The sequence below is a fragment of the Festucalex cinctus genome, chromosome 16 (genome assembly GCF_051991245.1).
Source record: "Festucalex cinctus isolate MCC-2025b chromosome 16, RoL_Fcin_1.0, whole genome shotgun sequence".
NCBI classification, from domain to species: Eukaryota; Metazoa; Chordata; class Actinopteri; order Syngnathiformes; family Syngnathidae; genus Festucalex; species Festucalex cinctus.
Genome location: NC_135426.1, coordinates 21,441,601 through 21,463,349, shown reverse-complemented (window position 1 = coordinate 21,463,349; position 21,749 = coordinate 21,441,601). Strand labels below are relative to the sequence as shown.

Here is a 21,749-nt window from a genome sequence, read left to right as displayed (position 1 = left end):
TTATTGTCAGCAGAGCTGGCGCCGCCTTGTGGCCACAGGCCTGTCAAACATTGATGTACGCCATGAACACCCATTCCTACGTCGACGTCGTCGCCATTGTGGATGTGGCAATGTTGGTGAATAATCACTTTACGCAAATTGATTTCCCGATTGATTTCGCATTATGGCGAGGGAACACTGTATTTGTATTTACTGTAATTGTATTATTAAACATTAGCAACTCTAAAAATCATTAAAAAAAAAAACAAAAGCAACATTCACCTCTCAGCCCTTGGGCCTTCTCACTGTACTTAAACCTTCACTTAGGAAAACACTTATGTACATATAAATCTTAGACTTGACTTGATTGTATGTATGGTGCCATAAATTGATTATTGTATAGTTTAAGACAAAAACAAAACAAAACAATGTGTCATTCAAGGAGGCCATGATGATTAGTGTACATGGCACTTGACTGAACAGACTCATGAACAGTAACACCACATGCAGCATGACAGTACTGAATGAAATAGGTCAACCAAGAACACACAAAGGATCAACTGTCTGGATACTTGTGAATGTCAAGCTAAACGTTTTATTTTAAAACAAGAATTTTAAATTGCACAAAATAGGGTGAAGTGGCACTTATACCAGTTAAGACACTCACCAGTCACACACCTAGAAAAAAAACCCAACACATTAAGAAATTCCAACTATCATTGAAGAAATTGCACTTAAAAGTTCTGAAATAAGTACCGTATTTTCTTCAGCTTCTCCCATTAATAAGCAAATGAATTTGTCACACTGACTGGGGACCCGAGCAAGAGAGGTCAGTTAACTTTGCCTTTCTTACTGTGTTCTTTGAAAGTGACATTGTTATCATTAACGCTGACCAACAGTTGGTCTACGAATGTTCTAACTACTGTGCATATAACCGTGCCAAACCTGATTGTGAAAACGAATACGGTTTCCTCTGCCAAATAGTAAACCAAGGTGAAACTCTTGCCACCATCCTATGATGAGACAGCTGGAATCGCCGCTTCTCTTGCTCCTCTGTTGACATCATGTTAGAGCATGGAGATGACGACCTTGGCACAGTGTGAGCATCTTTTATTGGACCCACGCGGCAAGTTGGTCTTTGGTGAGTTTGCTGATGGCGCTGCACTGTGTTGAGGTGCGTTCAAGGATGTCACAGACGGCACAACGTGGTGAAGGTTTCGCTTCGGCAGAGGAAGTACTCTGTGGCAGCACCTCCTTTTGACATGTTATCGGATTAAGCGGGCCAATGTGAGATCTGCACCGTAGCTCCACTTCTCCACCTGGGCCAAGTGTCTTCAGAATCCCCACCAAAGCCTGAATTTGGAGGGCGAATCTTTCAATGGCTGCCAAGTCTCCTCTTTGGATATCTGGTGAGTCCATCACTGTTGCACTTCATAGGGTGTTGAGGTGAACTTTGGTGTTGGCCATATCGGACAAAATATTAGGTACACCCCAGATTCTTGTATGTCAGTGTTTCCTTTCCTTGTTTCCTTGCTTATGGTCTCAACGGATTCAAACCATTCCAACTTTAATATGTTTAGCTCATTTAAAATCTTTCCACAATTTGTCATTCAGCCTTAGCCTTTATAAGCAATTTCTATAGAAATTACCTTCTCTAGTTCAATTTTGTTTCCATTTTAAAACGAAAATCAAATAATGTTTCTCTATTTTATTTATATATATATATATATATATATATATATATATATATCCAAACGTAATATTCAATTACCAAAGGAGACACGGACCCATTCAGCATGCTAAGCTTTCCAAGAATGACATTTGTTGTTTCAGTTGTTTATTGTCTACAACAAGGCGATGTCATGTGTCAGTCTGGCATTTCCCAGAGTTCACTCAGTCACTCTTTGCAGCAAAACAACTCAAACGAAAGCAAACTTGAAAACGGTCAAAGGTGGTGACGTCAAGATCTCCACTGGGAAGCGCCCATCATGAGATCTCATTTGACTCCTTGTATAGCAGCGCCAAAAACAACCGTGACCAATGTCCCAAAAATAAAGTTTCTCTTAAAAACAGTTGACCAGGCACATTCCATTTCTCACCATTTGTTCACTTGGTGAACTCCGCCTCCTCGGCCTGCCCCTCCCCACCACCTCCCACCTGCTGCAGGTGCGTCTGTTCGGTAAGTCCGTGAGATCTGCCTGTTTGCCTTCCAGCAACAAATGCCACCTCTGCTCTTCACATCACAGCTTTTGCTGCCACCTCGGAAACAGCCAAAAAGATATTACCTGGAATGCAGTCACAATTAGTTGACTGGACTCTTGTAACCACTGCATGTGTACCGTCCTACTCACTGTTTTCAAGCATGCATCACCTAGACCATGTGAACCCATATAGGCTAGTTGATATATGTGGTATGTGCAGCAGTGTTTGTTTACCGGAATAGTCTCGTGAACTCTCTGATGGCCCAACACACTTGTTTACATTCATCAGCACTGCAAAAAAAAAGGAGAAGCAACTTAAGCTCTTCCATGTATGCACGTTCTCACATGCGTTTGGCGTTGACGCTCACCTGGTGACTTGTTTGTGGAAATCCGTCAGCTGTTTGTGCGTCACTGTGACCGCTCCTCCTGATGTCTCCTTAGGCAAACCTTTCAGAGCGCTCTCCAACCAGCGGCAGAACGTCTGCAACGAGGATGTGTCAGCAAGCGGGCGGGGCGTCCGACTGGCCCCGCCCCGGAGGCCCGCCGCCAACTCACCGGCCGGTCGAACAACATGACCTCCCACAAGACCTCGGCGATGTCGGGCAGCGTGTAGGGCGGTAGGCAGAAGCAACACGAATGCATGAGCTGCGTGACCAGTTGCTGGCCGTGCTGCTCCATGGCCTGACTGATCAGCTGCTTCCTCAAATCAAAGTCCTCCATGTGCTTGAGGGACACAAAATGACAAACATTTCCATTCAGTCAGAAAGGGTTGGACACATATTCTATTCTGACGGAATGAGAAGTAAATTTAAAAAAAAACAAACAAAAAAAAACAAAAAAAAAAAACATTTTTTTTGCCCCACTGAACACTATTTTATTATCAAAAAATGCAGAATATCTATTCCAGACGTTATGTGCATCATGTTTAAACAATTAAATGTCACCATTCCTCTTCGGTTTTAATTCTTCTTAGTAAGTCACAACATCCTGTCACTGGTGAGTACTTACTATACATGGTCGTTTTAAAGAAAAAAACATGGGGTTTTTTTATAGTAAGGCATTTTTTTTTTTTTTTTTAAACGACCATGTATAGTAAGGAATTTTTTTTCTCCCCAAAAAAAAACGACCATGTATAGTAAGGCATTTTTTTCGCCCCAAAAAAAACGACCATGTATAGTAAGGCATTTTTCTCTCTGGTCGTATAAGGCTTTTTTTTTTTTTTAAAACGACCATGTATTTAAAACCATGTATTTAAACCCCCCCCACAAAAAAAACAAAAACCATGTATAGTAAGGCTTTTTTTTTTCTCCTAGAAAAACGACCATGTATTGTAAGGCATTTTTTTTTCTCCCAGAAAAATGACCATGTATAGTGAGGCTTTTTTTTTTTTTTAAACGACCATGTATAGTAAGGCATTTTTTTTCTCCCCCCAAAAAACCGACCATGTATAGTAAGGCATTTTTTTTTCTCCCAGAAAATGACCATGTATAGTAAGGCATTTTTTTTTCCCACCAAAAAAACGACGATGTATCGTAAGGCATTTTTTTTCTCCCAAAAAAAACGACCATGTATATTAAGGCATTTTTTTTCTCCGAAAAAAACGACCATGTATAGTAAGGCTTTCACCCCCATAAAAAAAAAAAAAAAACGACCATGTATAGTAAGGCTTTTTTTTTTCTCCCAAAAAAACGCCCATGTATAGTCAGGCATTTTTTTTCTCCCCCAAAAAACGACCATGTATAGTCAGGCTTCCCCCCCCATAAAAAAAAAAAAAAACGACCATGTATAGTAAGGCTTTTTTTTTTCTCCCAAAAAAACGACCATGTATAGTAAGGCATTTTTTTTCTCCCCCAAAAAACGACCATGTATAGTAAGGCATCTTTTTTTTTTTTGAACGACAATGTATAGTAAGGCATTTTTTTTAAACGACAATGTATAGTAAGGCTTTTTTTTTTAAACGACCATGTATAGTAAGGCTTTTTTTTTTTTTTTTTAAACGACCATGTACAGTAAGGCGTTTTTTTAATTAAATGACCATGTATAGTAAGGCATTTTTTTTTCTCCCAAAAAATCAACCATGTATACTAAGGCATTTTTTTTCTCCCAAAAAAACGACCATGTATAGTAAGGCATTTTTTTTCTCCCAAAAAAACCCGACCATGTATAGTAAGGTTTTGTTTGTTTTTTTTAAACGACCATGTATATTAAGGCTTTTTTTTTTTAAACAACCATGTATAGTAAGGCATTTTTTTTAAATGACCATGTATAGTAAGGCTTTTTTTTTTCTCCCAAAAAAACGACCAAGGCATTTTTTTTTCTCCCAAAAAAACGACCATGTATAGTAAGGCATTTTTTTTCTCCCCCCCCCCCAAAAAACGACCATGTATATATAGTAAGGCATTTTTTTTTCTCCCAAAAAAACAAACATGTATAGTAAGGCATTTTTTTTCTCCGAAAAAAAAACGACCATGTATAGTAAGGCATCTTTTTTTTTTTTTTTTTTAAACGACCATGTATAGTAAGGCTTTTTTTAATTAAATGACGATGTATAGTAAGGCTTTTTTTAATTAAATGACCATGTATAGTAAGGTATTTTTTTTCTCCCAAAAAAAAACGACCATGTATAGTAAGGCATTTTTTTTCTCCCAAAAAAACGACCATGAAGAGTAAGGCATTTTTTTTTCTCCCAGAAAAATGACCATGTATAGTAAGGCATTTTTTTTTCTCCCAAAAAATCAACCATGTATATTAAGGCATTTTTTTTCCTCCCAGGAAAACGACCATGTATAGTAAGGCATTTTTTTTTTTAAACGACCATGGCATGGCATTTTTTTTTCTCCCAAAAAAAACGACCATGTATAGTAAGGCATTTTTTTTCTCCCAAAAAAAACGACCAAGGCAAAAAAGCCTTACTATACATGGTCGTTTTTTTGTCGAAAAAAAAGCCTCACTATACATGGTCGTTTTTTTGTCGAAAAAAAAAAGCCTTACTATACATGGTCGTTTTTTTGTCAGAAAAAAAAGCCTTACTATACATGGTCGTTTAAAAAAACAAAAGCCTTACTATACATGGTTGTTTAAAAAAAAAAAAAAAAAAGATGCCTTACTATACATGGTCGTTTTTTTGTCGAAAAAAAAAAGCCTTACTATACATGGTCGTTTTTTTGTCGGAAAAAAAAGCCTTACTATACATGGTCGTTTTTTTGTCGAAAAAAAAAGCCTTACTATACATGGTCGTTTTTTTGTCGAAAAAAAAAGCCTTACTATACATGGTCGTTTTTTTGTCGAAAAAAACAAAGCCTTACTATACATGGTCGTTTTTTTTGTCGGAAAAAAAAGCCTTACTATACATGGTCGTTTTTTTGTCAAAAAAAAAAAGCCTTACTATACATGGTCGTTTTTTTGTCGGAAAAAAAGCCTGACTATACATGGTCCTTTTTTTGTTGGGAAAAAAAGCCTTACTATACATGGTCGTTTTTTTGTTGGTAAAAAAAGCCTTACTATACATGGTCGTTTTTTTGTCGAAAAAAAAGCCTTACTATACATGGTCGTTTTTTTGTCGAAAAAAAAAGCCTTACTATACATGGTCGTTTTTTTGTCGGAAAAAAAAGCCTTACTACATGGTCGTTTTTTTGTCGAAAAAAAAGCCTTACTATACATGGTCGTTTTTTTGTCGAAAAAAAAAGCCTTACTATACATGGTCGTTTTTTCGTCTAAAAAAAAGCCTTACTATACATGGTCGTTTTTTCGTCTAAAAAAAAAGCCTTACTATACATGGTCGTTTTTTTGTCTGAAAAAAAAGCCTTACTATACATGGTCGTTTTTTTGTCGGAAAAAAAAAGCCTTACTATACATGGTCGTTTTTTTGTCGGAAAAAAAAAGCCTTACTATACATGGTCGTTTTTTGTCGGAAAAAAAAGCCTTATTATACATGGTCGTTTTTTTGTCGGAAAAAAAAAGCCTTACTATACATGGTCGTTTTTTGGTCGGAAAAAAAAAAGCCTTACTATACATGGTCGTTTTTTTCGTCTGAAAAAAAAAGCCTTACTATACATGGTCGTTTTTTTGTAGGAAAAAAACAGCCTTACTATACATTGTCGTTTTTTTGTCGAAAAAAAAAAGCCTTACTATACATGGTCGTTTTTTCGTCTAAAAAAAAGCCTTACTATACATGGTCGTTTTTTCGTCTAAAAAAAAGCCTAACTATACATGGTCGTTTTTTTGTCGGAAAAGAAAAGCCTTACTATACATGGTCGTTTTTTTGTCGGAATAAAAAAGGCTTACTATACATGGTCGTTTTTTTGTCAGAAAAAAAAAGCCTTACTATACATGGTCGTTTTTTTGTCGGAAAAAAAAAGCCTTACTATACATGGTCGTTTTTTTGTCGGAAAAAAAAGCCTTACTATACATGGTCGTTTTTTCGTCGGAAAAAAAAGCCTTACTATACATGGTCGTTTTTTCGTCTGAAAAAAAAAAGCCTTACTATACATGGTCGTTTTTTCGTCTGAAAAAAAAAGCCTTACTATACATGGTCGTTTTTTCGTCTAAAAAAAACCCTTACTATACATGGTCGTTTTTTCGTCTAAAAAAAACCCTTACTATACATGGTCGTTTTTTTCGTCTTAAAAAAAAGCCTTACTATACATGGTCGTTTTTTGGTCGGAAAAAAAAGCCTTACTATACATGGTCGTTTTTTCGTCTGGGAAAAAAAAGCCTTACTATACATGGCCGTTTTTTTCGTCTGGGAAAAAAAAGCCTTACTATATACATGGTCGTTTTTTCGTCTAAAAAAAAGCCTTACTATACAAGGTCGTTTTTTCGTCTAAAAAAAAAGCCTTACTATACATGGTCATTTTTTTGTCGGGAAAAAAAAGCCTTACTATACATGGTCGTTTTTTTGTCGAAAAAAAAAGCCTTACTATACATAGTCCTTTTTTCGTCTGAAAAAAAAGCCTTACTATACATGGTCGTTTTTTGGTCGGAAAAAAAAGCCTTACTATACATGGTCGTTTTTTCGTCTGAAAAAAAAGCCTTACTATACATGGTCGTTTTTTTATCTGAAAAAAAAAAAAAGCCTTACTATACATGGTCATTTTTTTATCTGAAAAAAAAAGCCTTACTATACATAGTCGTTTTTTCGGCTGAAAAAAAAGCCTTACTATACATGGTCGTTTTTTTGTCGGGAAAAAAAAAGCCTTACGAAACATGGTCGTTTTTTTGTCGGAAAAAAAAGCCTTACTATACATGGTCGTTTTTTTCTCGGAAAAAAAAGCCTTACTATACATGGTCGTTTTTTTGTCGGGAAAAAAAGCCTTACTATACATGGTCGTTTTTTTCTCTGAATGAAAAAGCCTTACTATACATGGTCGTTTTTTTGTCGGAAAAAAAAAAGCCTCACTATACATGGTCGTTTTTTTGTCGAAAAAAAAAAGCCTTACTATACATGGTCGTTTTTTTGTCAGAAAAAAAAGCCTTACTATACATGGTCGTTTAAAAAAACAAAAGCCTTACTATACATGGTTGTTTAAAAAAAAAAAAAAAAAAGATGCCTTACTATACATGGTCGTTTTTTTGTCGAAAAAAAAAAGCCTTACTATACATGGTCGTTTTTTTGTCGGAAAAAAAAGCCTTACTATACATGGTCGTTTTTTTGTCGAAAAAAAAAGCCTTACTATACATGGTCGTTTTTTTGTCGAAAAAAAAAGCCTTACTATACATGGTCGTTTTTTTGTCGAAAAAAACAAAGCCTTACTATACATGGTCGTTTTTTTTGTCGGAAAAAAAAGCCTTACTATACATGGTCGTTTTTTTGTCAAAAAAAAAAAGCCTTACTATACATGGTCGTTTTTTTGTCGGAAAAAAAGCCTGACTATACATGGTCCTTTTTTTGTTGGGAAAAAAAGCCTTACTATACATGGTCGTTTTTTTGTTGGTAAAAAAAGCCTTACTATACATGGTCGTTTTTTTGTCGAAAAAAAAGCCTTACTATACATGGTCGTTTTTTTGTCGAAAAAAAAAGCCTTACTATACATGGTCGTTTTTTTGTCGGAAAAAAAAGCCTTACTACATGGTCGTTTTTTTGTCGAAAAAAAAGCCTTACTATACATGGTCGTTTTTTTGTCGAAAAAAAAAGCCTTACTATACATGGTCGTTTTTTCGTCTAAAAAAAAGCCTTACTATACATGGTCGTTTTTTCGTCTAAAAAAAAAGCCTTACTATACATGGTCGTTTTTTTGTCTGAAAAAAAAGCCTTACTATACATGGTCGTTTTTTTGTCGGAAAAAAAAAGCCTTACTATACATGGTCGTTTTTTTGTCGGAAAAAAAAAAGCCTTACTATACATGGTCGTTTTTTGTCGGAAAAAAAAGCCTTATTATACATGGTCGTTTTTTTGTCGGAAAAAAAAAGCCTTACTATACATGGTCGTTTTTTGGTCGGAAAAAAAAAAGCCTTACTATACATGGTCGTTTTTTTCGTCTGAAAAAAAAAGCCTTACTATACATGGTCGTTTTTTTGTAGGAAAAAAACAGCCTTACTATACATTGTCGTTTTTTTGTCGAAAAAAAAAAGCCTTACTATACATGGTCGTTTTTTCGTCTAAAAAAAAGCCTTACTATACATGGTCGTTTTTTCGTCTAAAAAAAAGCCTAACTATACATGGTCGTTTTTTTGTCGGAAAAGAAAAGCCTTACTATACATGGTCGTTTTTTTGTCGGAATAAAAAAGGCTTACTATACATGGTCGTTTTTTTGTCAGAAAAAAAAAGCCTTACTATACATGGTCGTTTTTTTGTCGGAAAAAAAAAGCCTTACTATACATGGTCGTTTTTTTGTCGGAAAAAAAAGCCTTACTATACATGGTCGTTTTTTCGTCGGAAAAAAAAGCCTTACTATACATGGTCGTTTTTTCGTCGGAAAAAAAAGCCTTACTATACATGGTCGTTTTTTCGTCTGAAAAAAAAAAGCCTTACTATACATGGTCGTTTTTTCGTCTGAAAAAAAAAGCCTTACTATACATGGTCGTTTTTTCGTCTAAAAAAAACCCTTACTATACATGGTCGTTTTTTCGTCTAAAAAAACCCCTTACTATACATGGTCGTTTTTTTCGTCTTAAAAAAAAGCCTTACTATACATGGTCGTTTTTTGGTCGGAAAAAAAAGCCTTACTATACATGGTCGTTTTTTCGTCTGGGAAAAAAAAGCCTTACTATACATGGCCGTTTTTTTCGTCTGGGAAAAAAAAGCCTTACTATATACATGGTCGTTTTTTCGTCTAAAAAAAAGCCTTACTATACAAGGTCGTTTTTTCGTCTAAAAAAAAAGCCTTACTATACATGGTCATTTTTTTGTCGGGAAAAAAAAGCCTTACTATACATGGTCGTTTTTTTGTCGAAAAAAAAAGCCTTACTATACATAGTCCTTTTTTCGTCTGAAAAAAAAGCCTTACTATACATGGTCGTTTTTTGGTCGGAAAAAAAAGCCTTACTATACATGGTCGTTTTTTCGTCTGAAAAAAAAGCCTTACTATACATGGTCGTTTTTTTATCTGAAAAAAAAAAAAGCCTTACTATACATGGTCATTTTTTTATCTGAAAAAAAAAGCCTTACTATACATAGTCGTTTTTTCGGCTGAAAAAAAAGCCTTACTATACATGGTCGTTTTTTTGTCGGGAAAAAAAAAGCCTTACGAAACATGGTCGTTTTTTTGTCGGAAAAAAAAGCCTTACTATACATGGTCGTTTTTTTCTCGGAAAAAAAAGCCTTACTATACATGGTCGTTTTTTTGTCGGGAAAAAAAGCCTTACTATACATGGTCGTTTTTTTCTCTGAATGAAAAAGCCTTACTATACATGGTCGTTTTTTTGTCGGAAAAAAAAAGCCTCACTATACATGGTCGTTTTTTTGTCGAAAAAAAAAAGCCTTACTATACATGGTCGTTTTTTTGTCAGAAAAAAAAGCCTTACTATACATGGTCGTTTAAAAAAACAAAAGCCTTACTATACATGGTTGTTTAAAAAAAAAAAAAAAAAAGATGCCTTACTATACATGGTCGTTTTTTTGTCGAAAAAAAAAAGCCTTACTATACATGGTCGTTTTTTTGTCGGAAAAAAAAGCCTTACTATACATGGTCGTTTTTTTGTCGAAAAAAAAAGCCTTACTATACATGGTCGTTTTTTTGTCGAAAAAAAAAGCCTTACTATACATGGTCGTTTTTTTGTCGAAAAAAACAAAGCCTTACTATACATGGTCGTTTTTTTTGTCGGAAAAAAAAGCCTTACTATACATGGTCGTTTTTTTGTCAAAAAAAAAAAGCCTTACTATACATGGTCGTTTTTTTGTCGGAAAAAAAGCCTGACTATACATGGTCCTTTTTTTGTTGGGAAAAAAAGCCTTACTATACATGGTCGTTTTTTTGTTGGTAAAAAAAGCCTTACTATACATGGTCGTTTTTTTGTCGAAAAAAAAGCCTTACTATACATGGTCGTTTTTTTGTCGAAAAAAAAAGCCTTACTATACATGGTCGTTTTTTTGTCGGAAAAAAAAGCCTTACTACATGGTCGTTTTTTTGTCGAAAAAAAAGCCTTACTATACATGGTCGTTTTTTTGTCGAAAAAAAAAGCCTTACTATACATGGTCGTTTTTTCGTCTAAAAAAAAGCCTTACTATACATGGTCGTTTTTTCGTCTAAAAAAAAAGCCTTACTATACATGGTCGTTTTTTTGTCTGAAAAAAAAGCCTTACTATACATGGTCGTTTTTTTGTCGGAAAAAAAAAGCCTTACTATACATGGTCGTTTTTTTGTCGGAAAAAAAAAAGCCTTACTATACATGGTCGTTTTTTGTCGGAAAAAAAAGCCTTATTATACATGGTCGTTTTTTTGTCGGAAAAAAAAAGCCTTACTATACATGGTCGTTTTTTGGTCGGAAAAAAAAAAGCCTTACTATACATGGTCGTTTTTTTCGTCTGAAAAAAAAAGCCTTACTATACATGGTCGTTTTTTTGTAGGAAAAAAACAGCCTTACTATACATTGTCGTTTTTTTGTCGAAAAAAAAAAGCCTTACTATACATGGTCGTTTTTTCGTCTAAAAAAAAGCCTTACTATACATGGTCGTTTTTTCGTCTAAAAAAAAGCCTAACTATACATGGTCGTTTTTTTGTCGGAAAAGAAAAGCCTTACTATACATGGTCGTTTTTTTGTCGGAATAAAAAAGGCTTACTATACATGGTCGTTTTTTTGTCAGAAAAAAAAAGCCTTACTATACATGGTCGTTTTTTTGTCGGAAAAAAAAAGCCTTACTATACATGGTCGTTTTTTTGTCGAAAAAAAAAGCCTTACTATACATGGTCGTTTTTTCGTCGGAAAAAAAAGCCTTACTATACATGGTCGTTTTTTCGTCGGAAAAAAAAGCCTTACTATACATGGTCGTTTTTTCGTCTGAAAAAAAAAAGCCTTACTATACATGGTCGTTTTTTCGTCTGAAAAAAAAAGCCTTACTATACATGGTCGTTTTTTCGTCTAAAAAAAACCCTTACTATACATGGTCGTTTTTTCGTCTAAAAAAACCCCTTACTATACATGGTCGTTTTTTTCGTCTTAAAAAAAAGCCTTACTATACATGGTCGTTTTTTGGTCGGAAAAAAAAGCCTTACTATACATGGTCGTTTTTTCGTCTGGGAAAAAAAAGCCTTACTATACATGGCCGTTTTTTTCGTCTGGGAAAAAAAAGCCTTACTATATACATGGTCGTTTTTTCGTCTAAAAAAAAGCCTTACTATACAAGGTCGTTTTTTCGTCTAAAAAAAAAGCCTTACTATACATGGTCATTTTTTTGTCGGGAAAAAAAAGCCTTACTATACATGGTCGTTTTTTTGTCGAAAAAAAAAGCCTTACTATACATAGTCCTTTTTTCGTCTGAAAAAAAAGCCTTACTATACATGGTCGTTTTTTGGTCGGAAAAAAAAGCCTTACTATACATGGTCGTTTTTTCGTCTGAAAAAAAAGCCTTACTATACATGGTCGTTTTTTTATCTGAAAAAAAAAAAAGCCTTACTATACATGGTCATTTTTTTATCTGAAAAAAAAAGCCTTACTATACATAGTCGTTTTTTCGGCTGAAAAAAAAGCCTTACTATACATGGTCGTTTTTTTGTCGGGAAAAAAAAAGCCTTACGAAACATGGTCGTTTTTTTGTCGGAAAAAAAAGCCTTACTATACATGGTCGTTTTTTTCTCGGAAAAAAAAGCCTTACTATACATGGTCGTTTTTTTGTCGGGAAAAAAAGCCTTACTATACATGGTCGTTTTTTTCTCTGAATGAAAAAGCCTTACTATACATGGTCGTTTTTTTGTCGGAAAAAAAAAAGCCTTACTATACATGGTCGTTTTTTTGTCGGAAAAAAAAGCCTTACTATATATACATGGTCGTTTTTTCGTCTGAAAAAAAAGCCTTACTATACATGGTCGTTTTTTTGTCTGAAAAAAAAAGCCTTACTATACATGGTCGTTTTTTTGTCGAAAAAAAAGCCTTACTATACATGGTCGTTTTTTTGTCGAAAAAAAAAGCCTTACTATACATGGTCGTTTTTTCGTCTAAAAAAAAGCCTTACTATACATGGTCGTTTTTTCGTCTAAAAAAAAAAGCCTTACTATACATGGTCGTTTTTTTGTCTGAAAAAAAAAGCCTTACTATACATGGTCGTTTTTTTGTCGGAAAAAAAAAGCCTTACTATACATGGTCGTTTTTTTGTGAAAAAAAGGCTGTGTGATGAGTCCCTTCCTTTACTCTCTCTACATCCATGACTGCAGACCTTTCAGTGGTTTCAACACCATTTTTAAGTTTGCAGATGACACCACGGTGATTTCCCTCATCAAAGACAACGATGAGGCAGCCTACAGGGAGGAGGTGGATCATCTGGCTGTGTGGTGCGACTCCAACGATCTGCTGCTCAACACTGAGAAGACCAAGGAGTTCATTGTGGACTTCAGGAGGAATGCTGCCCCGCATACACCCATCCACATGAAAGGGGTGGTGGGTGGAGTGTGTGAACAACTTCAAGTTCCTGGGAGTCCACATCTCTGAGGATCTCACATGGACAACATTAAAAAAATAACTAAATAAAAATGCCTTACTATACATGGTTGTTTTTTGGGGAGAAAAAAAAAAGCCTTACTATACATGGTCGTTTTTTTGGGGGGGCGAAAAAAAAAGCCTTTCTTTACATGGTCGTTTTTTGGGGGGAGAAAAAAAATGCCTTACTATACATGGTCGGGTTTTTTTGGGAGAAAAAAAAAAGCCTTACTATAAATGGTCGTTCTTTGGGAGAAAAAAAAATGCCTTACTATACATGGTTGTTTTTTTGTCGGAAAAAAAAAGCCTTACTATACATGGTCGTTTTTTTGTAGGAAAAAAACAGCCTTACTATACATTGTCGTTTTTTTGTCGGAAAAAAAAGCCTTATTATACATGGTCGTTTTTTTGTCGGAAAAAAAAAGCCTTACTATACATGGTCGTTTTTTGGTCGGAAAAAAAAAAGCCTTACTATACATGGTCGTTTTTTCGTCTGAAAAAAAAAAGCCTTACTATACATGGTCGTTTTTTTCGTCTGAAAAAAAAAGCCTTACTATACATGGTCGTTTTTTTGTAGGAAAAAAACAGCCTTACTATACATTGTCGTTTTTTTGTCGAAAAAAAAAAAGCCTTACTATACATGGTCGTTTTTTCGTCTAAAAAAAAGCCTTACTATACATGGTCGTTTTTTCGTCTAAAAAAAAGCCTAACTATACATGGTCGTTTTTTTGTCGGAATAAAAAAGGCTTACTATACATGGTCGTTTTTTTGTCGGAAAAAAAAGCCTTACTATACATGGTCGTTTTTTCGTCGGAAAAAAAAGCCTTACTATACATGGTCGTTTTTTCGTCTGAAAAAAAAAAGCCTTACTATACATGGTCGTTTTTTCGTCTGAAAAAAAAAGCCTTACTATACATGGTCGTTTTTTCGTCTAAAAAAAACCCTTACTATACATGGTCGTTTTTTTCGTCTTAAAAAAAAGCCTTACTATACATGGTCGTTTTTTTGTCGGAAAAAAAAGCCTTACTATACATGGTCGTTTTTTTGTCGGAAAAAAAAGCCTTACTATACATGGTCGTTTTTTTGTCGGAAAAAAAAGCCTTACTATACATGGTCGTTTTTTTCGTCTGGGAAAAAAAAGCCTTACTATACATGGTCGTTTTTTCGTCTAAAAAAAAAGCCTTACTATACATGGTCGTTTTTTCGTCTGAAAAAAAAAAGCCTTACTATACATGGTCGTTTTTTTGTCGGAAAAAAAGCCTTACTATACATGGTCGTTTTTTTGTCGAAAAAAAAAGCCTTACTATACATGGTCGTTTTTTCGTCTAAAAAAAAGCCTTACTATACATGGTCGTTTTTTCGTCTAAAAAAAAAGCCTTACTATACATGGTCGTTTTTTTGTCTGAAAAAAAAAGCCTTACTATACATGGTCGTTTTTTTGTCGGAAAAAAAAAGCCTTACTATACATGGTCGTTTTTTTGTCGGAAAAAAAAAAGCCTTACTATACATGGTCGTTTTTTGTCGGAAAAAAAAGCCTTATTATACATGGTCGTTTTTTTGTCGGAAAAAAAAAGCCTTACTATACATGGTCGTTTTTTGGTCGGAAAAAAAAAAGCCTTACTATACATGGTCGTTTTTTCGTCTGAAAAAAAAAAGCCTTACTATACATGGTCGTTTTTTTCGTCTGGAAAAAAAAAGCCTTACTATACATGGTCGTTTTTTTGTAGGAAAAAAACAGCCTTACTATACATTGTCGTTTTTTTGTCGAAAAAAAAAAGCCTTACTATACATGGTCGTTTTTTCGTCTAAAAAAAACCCTTACTATACATGGTCGTTTTTTCGTCTAAAAAAAAGCCTAACTATACATGGTCGTTTTTTCGTCGGAAAAAAAAGCCTTACTATACATGGTCGTTTTTTTGTCGAAAAAAAAAAAAGCCTTACTATACATGGTCGTTTTTTTGTCGGAAAAAAAAGCCTTACTATACATGGTCGTTTTTTTGTCGGAAAAAAAAGCCTTACTATACATGGTCGTTTTTTTCGTCTGGGAAAAAAAAGCCTTACTATACATGGTCGTTTTTTCGTCTAAAAAAAAGCCTTACTATACATGGTCGTTTTTTCGTCTAAAAAAAAAGCCTTACTATACATGGTCATTTTTTTGTCGGAAAAAAAAAGCCTTACTATACATGGTCGTTTTTTGGTCGGAAAAAAAAAGCCTTACTATACATGGTCGTTTTTTGTCGGAAAAAAAAGCCTTACTATACATGGTCGTTTTTTCGTCTGAAAAAAAAGCCTTACTATACATGGTCGTTTTTTCGTCTGAAAAAAAAGCCTTACTATACATAGTCGTTTTTTCGTCTGAAAAAAAAGCCTTACTATACATGGTCGTTTTTTTGTCGGGAAAAAAAAAGCCTTACTATACATGGTCGTTTTTTTGTCGGAAAAAAAAGCCTTACTATACATGGTCGTTTTTTTTGTCGGAAAAAAAAGCCTTACTATACATGGTCGTTTTTTTGTCGGGAAAAAAAGCGTTACTAGACATTGTCGTTTTTTTCTCGGAAAAAAAAGCCTTACTATACATGGTCGTTCTTTTGTCGGAAAAAAAAGCCTTACTATACATGGTCGTTTTTTCGTCTGAAAAAAAAAGCCTTACTATACATGGTCGTTTTTTTCGTCTGAATAAAAAAGCCTTACTATACATGGTCGTTTTTTTGTAGGAAAAAAAAGCCTTACTATACATTGTCGTTTTTTTGTCGAAAAAAAAAAGCCTTACTATACATGGTCGTTTTTTCGTCTAAAAAAAAGCCTTACTATACATGGTCGTTTTTTCGTCTAAAAAAAAGCCTTACTATACATGGTCGTTTTTTCGTCTAAAAAAAAGCCTAACTATACATGGTCGTTTTTTTGTCGGAAAAAAAAAGCCTTACTATACATGGTCGTTTTTTTGTCGGAATAAAAAAGGCTTACTATACATGGTCGTTTTTTTGTCAGAAAAAAAAGCCTTACTATACATGGTCGTTTTTTCGTCTGAAAAAAAAGCCTTACTATACATGGTCGTTTTTTTCGTCTGGGAAAAAAAAGCCTTACTATACATGGTCGTTTTTTCGTCTAAAAAAAAGCCTTACTATACATGGTCGTTTTTTCGTCTGAAAAAAAAAAGCCTTACTATACATGGTCGTTTTTTTGTCGAAAAAAAAGCCTTACTATACATGGTCGTTTTTTTGTCGAAAAAAAAAGCCTTACTATACATGGTCGTTTTTTCGTCTAAAAAAAAGCCTTACTATACATGGTCGTTTTTTCGTCTAAAAAAAAAGCCTTACTATACATGGTCGTTTTTTTGTCTGAAAAAAAAAGCCTTACTATACATGGTCGTTTTTTTGTCTGAAAAAAAAAGCCTTACTATACATGGTCGTTTTTTTGTCGGAAAAAAAAAGCCTTACTATACATGGTCGTTTTTTGTCGGAAAAAAAAGCCTTATTATACATGGTCGTTTTTTTGTCGGAAAAAAAAAGCCTTACTATACATGGTCGTTTTTTGGTCGGAAAAAAAAAAGCCTTACTATACATGGTCGTTTTTTCGTCTGAAAAAAAAAAGCCTTACTATACATGGTCGTTTTTTTCGTCTGGAAAAAAAAAGCCTTACTATACATGGTCGTTTTTTTGTAGGAAAAAAAAAGCCTTACTATACATGGTCGTTTTTTCGTCTAAAAAAAAGCCTTACTATACATGGTCGTTTTTTCGTCTAAAAAAAAGCCTAACTATACATGGTCGTTTTTTTGTCGGAAAAAAAAAGCCTTACTATACATGGTCGTTTTTTTGTCGGAATAAAAAAGGCTTACTATACATGGTCGTTTTTTTGTCAGAAAAAAAAAGCCTTACTATACATGGTCGTTTTTTCGTCGGAAAAAAAAGCCTTACTATACATGGTCGTTTTTTCGTCTGAAAAAAAAAAAGCCTTACTATACATGGTCGTTTTTTCGTCTGAAAAAAAAGCCTTACTATACATGGTCGTTTTTTCGTCTGAAAAAAAAGCCTTACTATACATGGTCGTTTTTTCGTCTAAAAAAAACCCTTACTATACATGGTCGTTTTTTCGTCTAAAAAAAACCCTTACTATACATGGTCGTTTTTTTCGTCTTAAAAAAAAGCCTTACTATACATGGTCGTTTTTTTGTCGGAAAAAAAAGCCTTACTATACATGGTCGTTTTTTTGTCGGAAAAAAAAGCCTTACTATACATGGTCGTTTTTTTGTCGGAAAAAAAAGCCTTACTATACATGGTCGTTTTTTTCGTCTGGGAAAAAAAAGCCTTACTATACATGGTCGTTTTTTCGTCTAAAAAAAAGCCTTACTATACATGGTCGTTTTTTCGTCTAAAAAAAAAGCCTTACTATACATGGTCATTTTTTTGTCGGAAAAAAAAAGCCTTACTATACATGGTCGTTTTTTGGTCGGAAAAAAAAAGCCTTACTATACATGGTCGTTTTTTGTCGGAAAAAAAAGCCTTACTATACATGGTCGTTTTTTCGTCTGAAAAAAAAGCCTTACTATACATGGTCGTTTTTTCGTCTGAAAAAAAAGCCTTACTATACATAGTCGTTTTTTCGTCTGAAAAAAAAGCCTTACTATACATGGTCGTTTTTTTGTCGGGAAAAAAAAAGCCTTACTATACATGGTCGTTTTTTTGTCGGAAAAAAAAGCCTTACTATACATGGTCGTTTTTTTTGTCGGAAAAAAAAGCCTTACTATACATGGTCGTTTTTTTGTCGGGAAAAAAAGCGTTACTAGACATTGTCGTTTTTTTCTCGGAAAAAAAAGCCTTACTATACATGGTCGTTCTTTTGTCGGAAAAAAAAGCCTTACTATACATGGTCGTTTTTTCGTCTGAAAAAAAAAGCCTTACTATACATGGTCGTTTTTTTCGTCTGAATAAAAAAGCCTTACTATACATGGTCGTTTTTTTGTAGGAAAAAAAAGCCTTACTATACATTGTCGTTTTTTCGTCGAAAAAAAAAAGCCTTACTATACATGGTCGTTTTTTCGTCTAAAAAAAAGCCTTACTATACATGGTCGTTTTTTCGTCTAAAAAAAAGCCTTACTATACATGGTCGTTTTTTCGTCTAAAAAAAAGCCTAACTATACATGGTCGTTTTTTTGTCGGAAAAAAAAAGCCTTACTATACATGGTCGTTTTTTTGTCGGAATAAAAAAGGCTTACTATACATGGTCGTTTTTTTGTCAGAAAAAAAAGCCTTACTATACATGGTCGTTTTTTCGTCTGAAAAAAAAGCCTTACTATACATGGTCGTTTTTTCGTCTGAAAAAAAAGCCTTACTATACATAGTCGTTTTTTCGTCTGAAAAAAAAGCCTTACTATACATGGTCGTTTTTTTGTCGGGAAAAAAAAAGCCTTACTATACATGGTCGTTTTTTCATCGGAAAAAAAAAAGCCTTACTATACATGGTCGTTTTTTTGTCGGAAAAAAAAGCCTTACTATACATGGTCGTTTTTTCGTCTGAAAAAAAAAGCCTTACTATACATGGTCGTTTTTTTGTCGGAAAAAAAAGCCTTACTATACATGGTCGTTTTTTTGTCGGAAAAAAAAGCCTTACTATACATGCTCGTTTTTTCGTCGGAAAAAAAAGCCTTACTATACATGGTCGTTTTTTCGTCTGAAAAAAAAGCCTTACTATACATGGTCGTTTTTTCGTCTGAAAAAAAAAAGCCTTACTATACATGGTCGTTTTTTTGTCGGAAAAAAAAGGCTTACTATACATGGTTGTTCTTTTGTCGGAAAAAAAAGCCTTACTATACATGGTCGTTTTTTTTTTTGTCGAAAAAAAAAGCCTTACTATACATGGTCGTTTTTTTGTCGGAAAAAAAAAAGCCTTACTATACATGGTTGTTTTTTCATCTGAAAAAAAAAAGCCTTACTATACATGGTCGTTTTTTCGTCTAAAAAAAAGCCTTACTATACATGGTCGTTTTTTCGTCTAAAAAAAAAGCCTTACTATACATGGTCGTTTTTTTGTCGGAAAAAAAAAGCCTTACTATACATGGTCGTTTTTTTGTCGGAAAAAAAAAGCCTTACTATACATGGTCGTTTTTTGTCGGAAAAAAAAGCCTTATTATACATGGTCGTTTTTTTGTCGGAAAAAAAAAAGCCTTACTATACATGGTCGTTTTTTGGTCGGAAAAAAAAAAGCCTTACTATACATGGTCGTTTTTTTCGTCTGAATAAAAAAGCCTTACTATACATGGTCGTTTTTTTGTAGGAAAAAAAAGCCTTACTATACATTGTCGTTTTTTTGTCGAAAAAAAAAAGCCTTACTATACATGGTCGTTTTTTCGTCTAAAAAAAAGCCTTACTATACATGGTCGTTTTTTCGTCTAAAAAAAAGCCTTACTATACATGGTCGTTTTTTCGTCTAAAAAAAAGCCTAACTATACATGGTCGTTTTTTTGTCGGAAAAAAAAAGCCTTACTATACATGGTCCTTTTTTTGTCGGAATAAAAAAGGCTTACTATACATGGTCGTTTTTTTGTCAGAAAAAAAAGCCTTACTATACATGGTCGTTTTTTCGTCTGAAAAAAAAGCCTTACTATACATGGTCGTTTTTTCGTCTGAAAAAAAAGCCTTACTATACATGGTCGTTTTTTTGTCTGAAAAAAAAAGCCTTACTATACATGGTCGTTTTTTTGTCGGAAAAAAAAAGCCTTACTATACATGGTCGTTTTTTCGTCTAAAAAAAAAGCCTAACTATACATGGTCGTTTTTTTGTCGGAATAAAAAAGGCTTACTATACATGGTCGTTTTTTTGTCGGAAAAAAAAAGCCTTACTATACATGGTCGTTTTTTTGTCGGAAAAAAAAGCCTTACTATACATGGTCGTTTTTTCGTCGGAAAAAAAAGCCTTACTATACATGGTCGTTTTTTCGTCTGAAAAAAAAAAAGCCTTACTATACATGGTCGTTTTTTCGTCTGAAAAAAAAAGCCTTACTATACATGGTCGTTTTTTCGTCTAAAAAAAACCCTTACTATACATGGTCGTTTTTTTCGTCTTAAAAAAAAGCCTTACTATACATGGTCGTTTTTTTGTCGGAAAAAAAAGCCTTACTATACATGGTCGTTTTTTTGTCGGAAAAAAAAGCCTTACTATACATGGTCGTTTTTTTGTCGGAAAAAAAAGCCTTACTATACATGGTCGTTTTTTTCGTCTGGGAAAAAAAAGCCTTACTATACATGGTCGTTTTTTCGTCTAAAAAAAAGCCTTACTATACATGGTCGTTTTTTCGTCTGAAAAAAAAAAGCCTTACTATACATGGTCGTTTTTTTGTCGAAAAAAAAGCCTTACTATACATGGTCGTTTTTTTGTCGAAAAAAAAAGCCTTACTATACATGGTCGTTTTTTCGTCTAAAAAAAAGCCTTACTATACATGGTCGTTTTTTCGTCTAAAAAAAAAGCCTTACTATACATGGTCGTTTTTTTGTCTGAAAAAAAAGCCTTACTATACATGGTCGTTTTTTTGTCGGAAAAAAAAAGCCTTACTATACATGGTCGTTTTTTTGTCGGAAAAAAAAAGCCTTACTATACATGGTCGTTTTTTGTCGGAAAAAAAAGCCTTATTATACATGGTCGTTTTTTTGTCGGAAAAAAAAAGCCTTACTATACATGGTCGTTTTTTGGTCGGAAAAAAAAAAGCCTTACTATACATGGTCGTTTTTTTCGTCTGAAAAAAAAAGCCTTACTATACATGGTCGTTTTTTTGTAGGAAAAAAACAGCCTTACTATACATTGTCGTTTTTTTGTCGAAAAAAAAAAGCCTTACTATACATGGTCGTTTTTTCGTCTAAAAAAAAGCCTTACTATACATGGTCGTTTTTTCGTCTAAAAAAAAGCCTAACTATACATGGTCGTTTTTTTGTCGGAAAAAAAAGCCTTACTATACATGGTCGTTTTTTTCGTCTGGGAAAAAAAAGCCTTACTATACATGGTCGTTTTTTCGTCTAAAAAAAAGCCTTACTATACATGGTCGTTTTTTCGTCTAAAAAAAAAGCCTTACTATACATGGTCATTTTTTTGTCGGAAAAAAAAAGCCTTACTATACATGGTCGTTTTTTGGTCGGAAAAAAAAAGCCTTACTATACATGGTCGTTTTTTGTCGGAAAAAAAAGCCTTACTATACATGGTCGTTTTTTCGTCTGAAAAAAAAGCCTTACTATACATGGTCGTTTTTTCGTCTGAAAAAAAAGCCTTACTATACATAGTCGTTTTTTCGTCTGAAAAAAAAGCCTTACTATACATGGTCGTTTTTTTGTCGGGAAAAAAAAAGCCTTACTATACATGGTCGTTTTTTTGTCGGAAAAAAAAGCCTTACTATACATGGTCGTTTTTTTTGTCGGAAAAAAAAGCCTTACTATACATGGTCGTTTTTTTGTCGGGAAAAAAAGCGTTACTAGACATTGTCGTTTTTTTCTCGGAAAAAAAAGCCTTACTATACATGGT

The 21,749-nt window shown here is 33.9% G+C and overlaps 1 protein-coding gene across 1 annotated transcript; it reads right to left on the bottom strand.

Annotated features, from left to right (window-relative positions):
- Positions 1 to 1,779: 1,779 nt before the first annotated feature.
- Positions 1,780 to 2,993, bottom strand: LOC144003660 (transportin-3-like). Its single transcript, XM_077500137.1, has 4 exons — positions 2,736 to 2,993; positions 2,549 to 2,661; positions 2,415 to 2,471; positions 1,780 to 2,264 (listed from the first exon to the last, which is right to left on the bottom strand). The coding sequence occupies exons 1-4, from the start codon at positions 2,898 to 2,900 to the stop codon at positions 2,261 to 2,263; spliced, it is 339 nt and encodes a 112-aa protein (XP_077356263.1). The 5' UTR covers positions 2,901 to 2,993; the 3' UTR covers positions 1,780 to 2,260.
- Positions 2,994 to 21,749: the final 18,756 nt, after the last annotated feature.

Bases quoted from the DNA above. Each gene is read 5' to 3' on its own strand.
- LOC144003660 (XM_077500137.1), bottom strand. From the start codon at position 2,900: ATGGAGGACTTTGATTTGAGGAAGCAGCTGATCAGTCAGGCCATGGAG. The intron at 2,662-2,735 runs GTGAGTTGGCGG...TCCTCGTTGCAG, and splicing joins TCATGTTGTTCGACCGGCCG to ACGTTCTGCCGCTGGTTGGA. The intron at 2,472-2,548 runs GTGAGCGTCAAC...TTTTTTTTGCAG, and splicing joins TTCCACAAACAAGTCACCAG to TGCTGATGAATGTAAACAAG.